The 13,104-nt window shown below is 38.6% G+C and overlaps 1 protein-coding gene across 1 annotated transcript in view; it reads right to left on the bottom strand.

Annotated features, from left to right (window-relative positions):
• PLA2R1 (phospholipase A2 receptor 1, 180kDa) overlaps window positions 1–13,104 on the bottom strand; it is a 184,167-nt gene that overhangs the window by 63,574 nt on the left and 107,489 nt on the right. The window contains exons 15-16 of the mRNA XM_006872042.1: window positions 7,190–7,392; window positions 4,218–4,363 (exon numbers count right to left, since the gene is read on the bottom strand). Of these exons, the coding sequence (XP_006872104.1) occupies window positions 4,218–4,363; window positions 7,190–7,392 (349 nt within the window). The remainder of the gene's footprint in view (window positions 1–4,217; window positions 4,364–7,189; window positions 7,393–13,104) is intronic.

The following is a 13,104-nucleotide window of genomic DNA, read 5'->3' as shown; positions in this document are numbered from 1 at the left end:
CACTCCATAGGAGAAAGATGAGGCTTTCTGCTCTGTAAAAATGTACAGACTCGGAAACCCTACACAGGGTTGCTATGAGTCAGAACCGACTTGGTGGCACACAACCACCACCACCACCACTATATCACAGAATAGGACAGTTCCACTGGGTTACCAAGGCTGTTGTTATCTTTACAGAGATTCCCATGGAGCAGGTGGTAGATTCAAACTGCAGACCTTTTGGAGAGTAGACTTATACACTTCGGCAACGGGGTTCCTTCATCATATATATGAAAGTGAAAAAAGTATTATTACTAAAGTCTCAGTTCATATACACACAGGTTTATTCGGATGGCTACAGATAAGTTCTTTCAGGAATACACTTATCTTAGTCTTGTTGGGATGCCTTCAAACCACTGGGTCAGTTCAATACAAGGCAGAGAGGTCAGCTCAGAAGTTTATGGGATTGGTTTTGGGGGTATCAAAGTGATCATTGTGGGGGCTTATTAGGAAGAAGTATGAAGAGATCTGAAAACCGTATTCATAAAAAAAGGGCCAGTAAAGTTGCACCAAGGAATCCCCCTGCCATATCATAGCAACACATCTATCCACTCTTTGAGGGTAGCAAGGACTGTCCTTTGAGAATTTTGTTGGGACACCTTATCCCATTCATTCTATAGCCCCGGCCTTGCCCCTTCAGGTTTTTTTTTTGTTGTTCCCACAACTCAAAGAATATTTAAAAGGAACATGATTTATGTCCCTTAAAAGTGCCATAACTGTAGCTCTGACATGGTATATACCAAAGAGCACAGAATTCTTTGGGGAAGGGTTGTTTTTAAGTGCTGTTGCGTAGATTCCAACTCTGTATATGTTCCTGAGGCTGTAAATCTCTATGGAAGCAAAAAGCTTCATCTTTCTCCCTCAGAGCAGCTGATGGACTCAAACCAATGTCCGTGTGGTTCAAAGTCCAGTGCTTATCCCACAGAGCCAGAAACGCCACCTTAAAAGTGTGTATACCTAGAGGAAGGAGATGCTAAGAAACAATAGCTTCATATTTTTATATTTTTGTTTAATAATGGTTTCTATGATTTTGTAGCAACACTTTCTGACTAACACTATCATATACATACACACACAGAGAAATCTATTTATCTGGGAGATTCTGGTGTGGCGCTGTACAGGACTGAAAGGTCAGTCTGAACTAGGAGTTTGGCGGTTCAAACTCATTCGCCACTCCTTGGAACTCCTATACAGGGTTGTTATGAGTCAGAACAAAGAGAGAAAGAATGTGTGCCAATAAAATAGAAACAACTGAATGTAAAACTGATGATGGACTCTGTAAACCTGCATTCAATTCATAATAAAAAGTATCGAAACCAAAACCAAACAAAAACCTTCATTCATAATAAAAATTATCAAAACCAAATCAAACCCCCCAGAAAATCAGTGCTACAGAAAGTGGGGAGAAGTATACATGTTAACTGTGAGAATTGGTATATTTGCTATAGTTAAGCATGAGATTTGACTGAACTTCCTGGCAGTTTGGGCAAAAAAGTAAAGTATATATGAAGGGGCTTCAAAAAGTTTGTGAAAAAATGGAATTAAAAAATAATAGAAATTTTCAACAAACATTTGATTATTTTTTATTATAAGATGCTGAAGATAAATAATTTGATAGATTGTTGTTGTTGTTGTTAAGTGCTATAGAGTCGGTTCTGACTCATAGTGACCCCGTATAGGGTTTCTGAGGAGCAACTGGTGAGCTTGAACCGCTGACCTTGTGATTCAAAGCAATTTTGCAGTCTAGCATATTAACCAGCAGTGCCAAACCAAGATTCCAACTTGTTAGATAGATGCTTAGCACAAAATTCTACTAGACATTTTATGTTTGAAGGGAAAAGACATTTGATCTTCACAGCAAACACAACAGTTTCCATTATGTGGTTGGGTTCATGGAGTAAAACCTACTAAAATCCAAGATCACAATATGCAAATATGTTTTGCAAAGGGCTAAAGTCCTAGTGTGGCGCTGTAGGATAAGTACTGGTAATCTCTAAGTTAGAAGTTCAAACCCATCAGCTATGCCTTGAAAACCCTACTCAGACAGAGTTGCTATGAGTCTGAATCGACTCGATGACATCTAACAATGACAACAAAGTAATGAAGAGGAGCCCTGGTGGCATAGTGGGTTACATGTCAGGCTGCTAACCACAAGGTCAGGAACTCGAATCCACTAGCTGCTTTGGGAGAAAGAGGAAGCTTTCTGTTCCTATAAAGATTTACAGTCTCAGAAACCCTACAAATGCCCACTATCAGTCAGAATCAACTCATCGTCAGTGGATTTGGTTTTGATTTTGGTAAAGTAATAAAAAGGAGCAGTGGTTAAATGTCATCAGTGTGACTCCACGGGACAAAAGACCTAGTGGTCTGCTTCCATAAAGATTGTGGCCTATGGAGCAGTTCTAGTCTGTCCTGGAAGATGGTTATGAATTGAAATCTGCTTGTACAAAACAACAAAGTAATGAAGTAAAGTTACAATTGAGACCAATACAGACTATCACATCACTTGGTTTTTGTGATCCCCCATCTGGCTAGTAATCCAATTAACCAGGAAGTTTCTTTTCAGTCTGATTCAATGGCTCTGATGTGAAACCAGTGGTCCCTGACTTAAAGGGTGTTGCAAGTGACTATGATGGTAAGTCAGGCCTGAGAGCCAAGGTCTCAGGTTAGCATTCCTAGAGGCAACTGCTGAAGCATGGACTAATAATAAGTGATTCAAAAACAAGGTTTTGTGACTAAAGAAAGTGTTTCTTTCTGAGAGTCTTTACAATGCTAAAATGTAAACACACAGTATTATAATGTTACATGGCAAATTTCTAAGATTGTGCAATGCTTTGCAAACTTATTTGACTTGTTTCTTCGCAGAGTACTCAATGGGACACACAATGGGAGAGGTTGTCACAGACTCCCACCTTTAAGGTGGCTTTTGTAGATTCTGTACGGCAATCATTTGGTAGATGTTACAAGTTGACCTTGTTATGGGGTGTTCTACAAAGAAACATAGGGGGAAGGCCTGGATTTCCCTTAAGAATTACTTCTGGATTTGTCTCAGGATCCAGGCTAGTGCTTTACCAAGATTCCCACAGCTTGAAGAAGAATACCTGATACTACATCTGCTTCATATTAAATAAATGTGTGGCATTAAAGAGGCAAGCCTTTCTTAAACTACAACATCCCCAGGAGGAAAATCTGGCCTGTTAGGTCTTTTGGATTCTCCAACCAGTTGTTCATGTAACAGTGTCCCTTTCTGAGAATATTCTTCCAATATGTATGCTGATTGACAAGAACATTCTAGAGAGAGATGACAAGAGGTAGGGAACTCATTAAATGGAGGCATGACGGATCGCTCTCTTTAAAATATTTGAAAACAGAGCAAATGTGATCTGTATTGTTCTGGTTCCAAACTGAGGGAGGCAGATATTTAGCTTTATACAAAGTTGATCCTCCAACAATGGAATGAGCTTTCTCCCTTCTCAGGAAGGCTATGAAAGTGGAAGGAATTTTGTAGACAGTAGATGACCACAGGAATGTGGTGAAAGGAATTCCTGCAGAGGGCTGGAAGCAGCACCGTGCCTCTTGGTTTCCTTCCAACTTAAACTAAAGGTTTTTAAAAAATCCATGGAATTCAAAATTCTGTAAACTTGCAAGATGGAGACAGGTAATGAACCCCTATTTCCTTAAATGTAAAATTCAGGGGTTGGAGTGGAGTTTTTTATTATTTCAGTGGGACTCCTCTTGTCCTGAAAAATCTTACCTAACAGCTATTATGTACAGAATAATTAGAAGGTGAGCTGACTGGCGCTATGCCCACTAGATCCCTTCCTGCTGTTGAAATTCCATGAAACTTCGGGTTCTTGAGGCAACACTTTGGAAACCATTAGGCTAGATAATATCTAAGGTTGGCATAAAAAAATCTGGAAATATGATTTGAGGCATACTGAAAAGATTTCAAATATCAATCAGTTGTCCCTTTGTTCTATGAAATGAGGACTTGGTACACTATAACTATACAACTATATGTACATATTTTTTTCCTTCAGAAACAGTGGCTAGTTGGCTTTAGGCTTTAAAAAAATACTTAGGATTTTGAGCAAGTATTTAGGTTACTCACCCCTAAGAAGCTATTACCAGGAGACTGAAAATCTGATTGTAACTTTTCAATATTAACAAGTATTTACCAATCAAATTTTGAATGTAAGAGCTCATTCACAAAATTCTCTTCTTCAATATGGGCAAAACTTGCCAGGTGAGCTCCAAAGTCTTCACAGAATGCTTCAGCTTCTCTCCATGTTCTTTTCATCAGGACTTTTTCACTATGAAATACCTACATAGGAAAGAATAAGAAAGAACACTGTCATTGATAAGGTGAGTCTGTTCAGGTGTGATGCTGTAGGATCCACACTGGACTGAGAACTACAGGTAGGTGCTTTAAACTCCCAGCTGCTTCTAGGAAACCCTGTACAGGGTCGTTGTGAGTCAGAACCGGATTCAATGGCACTTTAACAACAACATTTAATTCTGGACAGGAAAATAACAGTAATATAACTGTTGTTATTATTGCGTATGAAAAGCGTGACAATTTTGTGGCGCTGCGGATTAATGCACTGGACTGCAAAGTAGCCTTGAACCACAAGGTCAGAGGTTCAAGCTCACCAGTTGCTCCTGGGAAACCCTATACAAGGTAGCTCTGAGTTGGAATTGACTCAACCACACTTAACAACAGCAACAACAACAACATATGCCTTTAATGTGTCAGCATGGCCGAGGGGTCTAAGGCGCCAGACTCAAGCTTTTGCTTCCCACTGTTGGGGCTTTTGGCATCCAGATAGAGGTGTGGGTTCAAATTCCACTCTTGGCATGGTGTTGTGGGTTAATGTGCTGGATTGCAAAGTCGGTTTGAACTGCAAGGTTGGCAGTTTAAGTTCACCAGCTGCTCCTCGGAAATCCTATACAGGGTTGCTATGGGTGGAAACCGACTCAACAGCACTTACAATGACAACATATGCCTTTAAATTGATTCTGATTCATAGTGACCCTGTAAGACTGAGTAGAACTGTACCATAGGGTTGAAATCTTTACATGAGCAGATCTCCAGCTCTTTTCTGCAGAGCAATTGGTGGATTCAAACAATTCCTGTTGCATAGTGGCCCAGAACTTAACCATTGTACTTTCAGGTCTCCTTAGAAGGTGCCGTGATATTGTAAAACTATTATTCCATTTCATCCTCATAGCAAATTCATGAGGGGTATAATAAATGAACTCAATTTTATAAAGGAGTAAGCTCCTGAAGGACTTTCTTATTTTATTTTTGGTACATAAGTCACCTCTAGCTGACTTATACTTGTTTCTTAGTAAATGCGTGTCAAGGAAACTCTAGCTTAGAGAGGCTAAGGATTTCAGGTCACACTGCTACAAAGTGGCAGAGCCAGGACTAGAACTGGAACTCTGTGTTTCCAGAATCCATGCATTTCTGCCTCACATTCTGGCAAATGAGAATTGGCTGAATGACCATGAATCTGACTGAACCTTTTGCAAGGAATGAGACCTGGCATCTAAGGGTCAGGTATATTTCTGGGTTCCTTGCTGAACTGGCAGATACAGGGGAATTTGTTCACCTGTGCCAGAAATCCTCTGTTCTGCTTCTTAGCTAGCTTCACTGCGGCATGAAATCAGTCAAATGTAGCATCTATTTTTTGGCTTCATTTATGATGGGAGTGAAGGCCTGAAGACCCAGAGCTCCTAATCTTAACCCCTAACCTCTATACCCACAATTTTAACCTCCCGGCACTAAGCCACTTTGTACCAGTCTTCCCAGACTCTGATTTTCTGAGACAGAATGAACAGCTTTCTGAGTCCTGCAGACCACAGCACAGCCTCTCCATCTTTTAAATGATATGTCAAAACTCACCTCCTCTGGGAACCTCTTCCCGAATCACTCTAAATTCATAAATCCTACTATCCACGCCTATCAAACACACCATGCTTTTGTTGACATATAAAGGTGATAAAGCAGGAAAAGCACTAGAGTGGGACTCCCAAGACCAGAGATTTATTTCCTCTCTCTCAATAAATAACTGTGATCTTGGGTAAATCACCTCATTTTCACTAGCCTCAGTTTACTCATTCTTAAGGATTAACTGATGACTCTGTGAGGTCACATTTAGTTCTGTTAGTTTTTGAACTTGGTGTGGGATTATATACATTTAGATTAAGGGTCTGCTGAGAGACACTGGCATGTCAAGTTGGACTGTGTCCTGTCAGCCCTGCGTGTGGAAGAGTCCTGCCCAACATAGAAAAGGGCTTTCTCTCAGGACTTGGGGGGAATTTCTATTGTAAAAGAAACCAAGATAAGAACACAAACATAGAACTATCTTATTTTTTCTGTCAAGATTATAGGAACTGACTGAAAATCTAGGATTCTGAAGTTGATTTTCAAATAAACAGTTCTTCATAGATTATATCGATAGATGTGTGTGTGTGACTATAGTAGCTTTTGGGTGCCACTGAGTTGGTTCTCACTCATAGAGATTCATGAGACAAAGAACTGCCTCATAGGGTTTTCTAGGCTATCATCTTCATGGAAGCAGATCACTGGGACTTTCTCTCAAGGACTCCCTGAGTGGGTTTAAACTGCCAGCTTTCTGGTTAGCAGCTGAGCACTGAACCACTCTACTTCCAAGACTCTTTGTGTGTGTGTGTGTGTGTGTGTATAAATAGTACATATTAATTTGCTTGATCTTCAAATGCCAGGCAAGACCTAAAATCTGTCCTTAACAGCAGAACATTCTCGTTGCCTAACAAGGACTTTATGCATTTGTTTACAAGCAAAATGGAATTGTACCATTTTAATATCCAGCAATGTCTACCTCATTCATTTGGTAGATACTTGGAAATAAGAATAATATTGATTTGGCCTAGATATCAATCCTCATTCACTATCATGGGGGATAGGTAATTTTTTGGGGAATACAAATTATTTTGCAGTATAATTGATAGAATAGCAACATCTAACAAACATTGATTGTGTGCCAGACAGCCAACAAATTGCTGTGTGCCAGGTTATGTGCTGGAATAAAGGGGCTGGGAATACATGGACTGCATTTCAGTGAAGTTGGTCCTGCTGAGAATATCCATGTAATCTTGGAATCACCTTGAAACAACTGGCCAGTCCAGGCTCTGACTCCCAGCCCAAATAGCAGGGGTGAAAAGGCCATCTGTCTTCATGCTCGTTTTTCTTCTGAATTTCAACTGGCTGCTTGCACAGGGACATTGCTTTAAAGTGCTTGCAGTCCCTCACTTCCCAGCGACCAGGTGGAGTCCTTCCTCGCATGACAACACATCCCCCACTATAACCTGAAAGCAGAAAACAAGCACTTTTAACACCAGATGACCCAATTGCTTTGTACTTGGAAGCTCATTAGAGTGCTGAATAATTGAAACATAATGAAGCACCCAGATCAGAACCATAAAGTTGAAAAAGGATGGTTTTTTGGCATGATATCACATTTCTCTTTATCTGTGAAAAGAATAAAAGATGGAAAAGTGGGAGAAGAATGACTATTACAAATGAATTTGGGCACTGTCTGCCTTGAGCTCAGTTGGCATATACAGATAACTAGGAGTCGTTCCTACTTAGAACGGAAATAACCCATCAAATGTCAACATTCCTCTCTTTTAAATCTGTGCACTTTTTAAGTGTGAAAAAAAGATTTTAATTCACAATTATTGAGCACCTACTCTATATGCTGTACTTTGAAACCCATTGTGAGGCAGTAACAATGAAAACGGCATAGTGGTTACTCTCTAAGAATCATATTCAACAGGGGCAAAACACTGACGTAAATAATGGATTCAAGGAAGCCTGACTGAACAGGACATGGCAGAAAACAAAAATGTGAACCATGGAAGACTGGAGAGACAGAGGTAAGATTTTAATTGCAGTGTTACTATGCGGGCCAGAGCCAGGGGCAGGAATCAGAGAAGAGAGGGTGAAAGAGGCTTAAAAAAAAAAAAAAGACATGTAGAGGTGTTTTTTCCCACCTCCATACATTATGTGAAGTACTAGGAAAGAAGAGAGCTTGAGCTGTTAGGGAAAAAATAAAAACAACACACTGTATTATTTTTTGTATGCTTGACTATTTTGAAACAGGAAACGTATTTTCCCAAAGAAAAAATTCATAAGTTGAATGTAGATATTCAGTTTTGCCAGCAAAAATCTACAAAACTCATAAAACATCTAAAAAAATGACACTTAAAATTCCAATGAAGAATAGTGGAAAGCAGAAGAAAAATTTAATAAAGAAGAAGCTGCTTTTTTTCTTGTCTGTAGCATGATCATTCAATTAACTAAATCATCAACATTCAACAACAACAAAATTGTGCATTTGCAGTGTGCCAGATGAGGCTATATGTTAGCTGTTAGAGACATAAGAACAAAATAAAATCCGAGGAACAAACAGAAAACAACTGTTGATTTGGTGGGAGATGTAAGCAGTCTGCTGCAACAGACATGTGATAAAGTCTCATAGGGAGGTGCATTCAAAGTTCTGTGAGGAGACTTCAGCAGGGGTGATGGAGTCTGCCTGGGGATGTCAGTGAGAGATTTGCAGGAAGTGACATTTAAGATGTTCTGAAGGATGTAAATGAAGAAGGAGTTAGCAAAGACTGATTGTAAAAAGCAAGTGATTATAAATGTGAGACCTGAGGACTTGTGATGATTTTGGACATAAAGACTCCTTTAAAAATGTAGACACTTGGTACTCTATCAGAACGAATGGTTTTAAATCTGATAAATACAGAGTAACTAGGATTATCCTTATCAGCCATGTTTTGATTGTTTTATGCTTGTAGAAATACTAAGGAAAGAGAAAATGAAGAGTAGGAATGATAATAAAGACAAACGAAGGCATAGTAGAAAAAGCCTGTTCTGAAGGAATGGAACAGAGTTCAAAGAAAGAAGAGAAGAATAAAGGAACTTTTTAAAGAATGAATGTTGGTATTTTCATTAGAAAAGCTGGAATTTTGTGGCCTGAGTTCTGCCTGCATGTTCAAAGAAATTTTTTTTTAAGTTTGTTTTTAAAAGCAAGTTTAAAATGTAATATACTTTATTGTTGTTCCTGCATTTTGCCTCACTTTCCCACATAATGATTAAATAGCTTTGGTTTTAGATACTACAGATACCCAACTCATCTTCATTAGTGAAGGAGGACATGTTTGTAAACTGCTTTAAAGAGGAAAAGTGCTACAGGAGTGTAGTGTATTCTAACTTAATGGAACAGTTGACCCAAATTTTAGAGTCTCAGCCCTAAAGAAGCAGTAAAGTGGTATAACAAAGGGAGGCTGGGCTAAGGGAGATACAAACTGAATTTATAATTCTCTTGTATCATGGGAATGCTTGCAAAACCAAGTAAGATTAGGGGTGTGGGAAAGAGCAAAGGCATTTTTTTTCCCAAAGAAATTATTCTCAAATTTGATAACTTCCCAATGGAGAAGAAATACTGCCTTCCCATTTCTCAGTGGTGAATCTCACATTTAAACTGATTTTCCTAATCTGTCTTACCCCCTGCTCAGTCTCTTCATGGAACATCAGTGGAAAGCTTCAGCCAATTAACAAAATTCCAATTCACTATTCTAGTCTTTTCTATTTGGTAACATTATTAACTACTGATCAAACATGCAATCAAAATGCATTAATAATTATTGGTGATTGGAATATGAAGGTAGAAAATAAGGAAGATGGATCTGTCGATGGAAATTCTGGCCTTGGTGATGGTAACAATGAAAACTGCTTTGTAGAGTTTTGTGAGAGCAACAACTTACTCATTGGAAATATCTTTTTTTCAACAATATTAATAGTGACTATACACATGGACTTTACAGGATAGAACACACAGAAATCAAACTAACTAAATCTGTGGAAAGAGACAATGGAGAAGCTCAATATCATTAGTTAGAACAAAGCCAAGAGCTGAATGTGGAACAAACCATCAATTACCAATACACATTTTTAAGTTGAAGCTGCTGAAAATTAAAACATGTCAACAAGAGCCAAAACAAAACTTTGAGTATATCTCTTCTGAATTTAGATGCCATCTGACACACTGAAAACTAATGACCAAACACCAGCTGAATTGTGGGATGACATCAAGGATACTCCACCACGTGTCTGGAAGACGGAGAGGTGGACTACTTAGGAATATTTAGCAACTGGAAACCATATGAATAGCAGTGTAACATTATTACATAACAGCAGAAAATTGAATAATGAAATATGATGAAAAGCACCAGAATATCATCGGATACTGTGCTGGAAAATGAGCCTCTCAGATTGGACACAAAATACGACTGTGAAAGAGACGCTTTCTCAAAGTAGTGCTGATCGCGATGACAAGAATGGAGTAAAGCTTTCAGGACCTTCAGTTGCTGATGGGGTACAACACAAAATGAGAATAAACAGCTGCAAACATGCATTTATAATTGGAACATGGAATGTATGAAGCATGAATCTAGGAAAACTGGAAGCTGTCAAAAATGAAATGGAACACATAAACATCAATATCCTAGGCATTAGTGAGCTGAAATGGGCTGGTATTGATTACTTTGAATCTGACAACCACATGGTTTACTATGCCAGGAATGACAAATTGAAGAGGAATGAAGTCACATTCATCATCAAAAAGAACATTTCAAGATCCATTCTGAGTATAATGTCTGTGATAGGACAATATTTAAATGCCTACAAGGAAGACCACTTAATGCAATTATAATTCAAATTTATGCACCAACCACTAAAGCCAGTAATGATGAAATTGAGAAATTCTATCAACTTCTTTGGTCTGAAATTGACCAAACATGCAATCAAGATGTATTGATAATTACTAGAGAATGGAATGCAAATGTTAGAAAAAAGTGGGAAGGATCAGCAGTTGGAAAATATGACCTTGGTGACAGAAATAATGCTGGAGATCACATGATAGAATTTTTCAAGACCCATTGCAGATACCCTTTTCAAACAACATAAAAGATGAATATACACATGAATATCACCAGATGGAATACACAGAAATCATATTGACTATGTGGAAAAGAGATCGTGGAAAAGTTCCATATCATCAGCCAAAACAAAGCCAGGGGCAGACAATGGAACAGATCATCAAGTGCAAATTTGGCTGAAGCTGAAGAAAGTTAAAGCAAGTCCATAAGAGCCAAAATATGACCTTGAACATATATCACCTGAATTTAGAGATTATCTCAAGAATCGATTGAATCATTGGACTGAAAACCAGAAGTGTTGTGGGGTGGCACCAAGAATATCAAACAGATAGATACAAAAGGTCATTAAGAAGACAAGGAAGAAAGAAAAGACCAAAATGGATGTCAGAAAACACTCTGGGACTTGCTCTCCAGTGTAAAGCTAAAGTAAATGGAAGAAATGAGGAGGTAAAAGAGCTAAGCAGAGTATTTCAAAGGGCAGATTGAAATGACAAAGTCAAATATTATAATAATGAAATGTGTAAAGAGTGGAGTTAGAAAATCAAAAGGGAAGAATATGTTCAGCATTTCTCAAACAGAAAGAACGGAGGGAAAAATTCAGGCCTTGACTTGCAATACTAAAAGATTCTTTGAGCAAAATATTGAATGATGCTAAAACATCAAAAGAAGGTGGAAAGAATACAGTTACTGTACCAAACAGAAACAAGAAGTAGCATATGACCAAGAGCCAATGGTACTGAAGGAAGAAGTCCAAACTACATTAAAGGCATTGGCAAAGAACAACACTTTAGGGATTGATGGAACAGAAACTGAAAAATTTCAGACTTATGCAGCAATGGAGGCATTTACTCCTTTATGCCCCCAAATTGGGAAGACAGCTACCTAGCCCAACTGATTGAAAGAAGATGCATATTTGTGCCCATTCTACAGAGAGGTGATCCAACAGAATGAGGAACTCATCAGACAATATCATTAACATCCCATGGAAGTAAAAATATGCTAGATATAATTCAGAAATGTCTGCAACAATACATTGACAGGAAACTGCCAATGTTCAAGCCTGATTCAGATGAGGACATGGAATGAGGGATATCACTGATGATATCAAATGGATCTTGGCTGATAGTACAGAATACCAGAAAGATGTTTACCTGTGCTTTATTAAATATGCAAAAGCTTTCCACCTGTTTGGATCATGACAAACTATGGGCAACATCTCAGAGGATGAGCATTCTGGAACACTTAATTGTTTTAATGAGGAACCTGTACATAGACCAAGAGGCAGTCATTTGAACAGACTAAGGGGGCACAGAGTGGTTTAAAATAAGGAAAGATGTGTGCCAGGGTTGTATTCTTTCACCATACTATTCAGCCTGTATGCTGAGCAAATAATCCAAGAAGCTGAAGCTGAATTCTATGAAGAATGTGGCAGTGGGATTGGAGGAAGACTTATTAACAACCTGAGATATGCAGATGATACAGCCTTGCTTGCTGAATTCAAAGAGGACTTAAAATACTGATGAAGATCAAAGACCACAGCCTTCTGTATGGGTTGCACTTCAATGTAAAGAAATTAAAAAAATCCTTACCACTGGATAAGTAAATAACATCATGATAAATAGAGAAAGATTAAAGTTGTCAAAGACTTCATTTTACTTGAAATCCACAATTAACACTCATGGACGTAGTAGTCAAGAAATCAAATGCTATATTTTATCAGGCAAATCTGCTGCACAAGACCTCTTTAAAGTATTCAAGCGTATTGGAATACCTAAAAGGGGTTCTAGAATTTGCCCAGTGAAATAGGGTTCCTGAGGAGCCTTTGTAGTCTATAGGATTTTAGGTGGAATCCTGGGCCCTATCTAGAACCTTCTGAAGTGGGACATTCCCATTTGAAAGGACAAGCAGACCAGTCTGGAATAGCTAGAGGAACAGAAGATACTTCTTGAAAGAAAGACGAGCAGGAAAAATCCAAAGCAAAAATGGCAGTCTGATTGGCTACTACAAGAACAAGCAAGTTATTCGCTGAGGAACCATCAAGGCAAGTAATCAAGTCCCTTCAGGACAAATCCC

The sequence above is a fragment of the Chrysochloris asiatica genome, unplaced genomic scaffold (assembly GCF_000296735.1).
Source record: "Chrysochloris asiatica unplaced genomic scaffold, ChrAsi1.0 scaffold00181, whole genome shotgun sequence".
Lineage (NCBI taxonomy): Eukaryota > Metazoa > Chordata > Mammalia > Afrosoricida > Chrysochloridae > Chrysochloris > Chrysochloris asiatica.
Note: the sequence above shows the minus strand (reverse complement) of the source record. Positions and strands in the feature narration are given on the sequence as shown.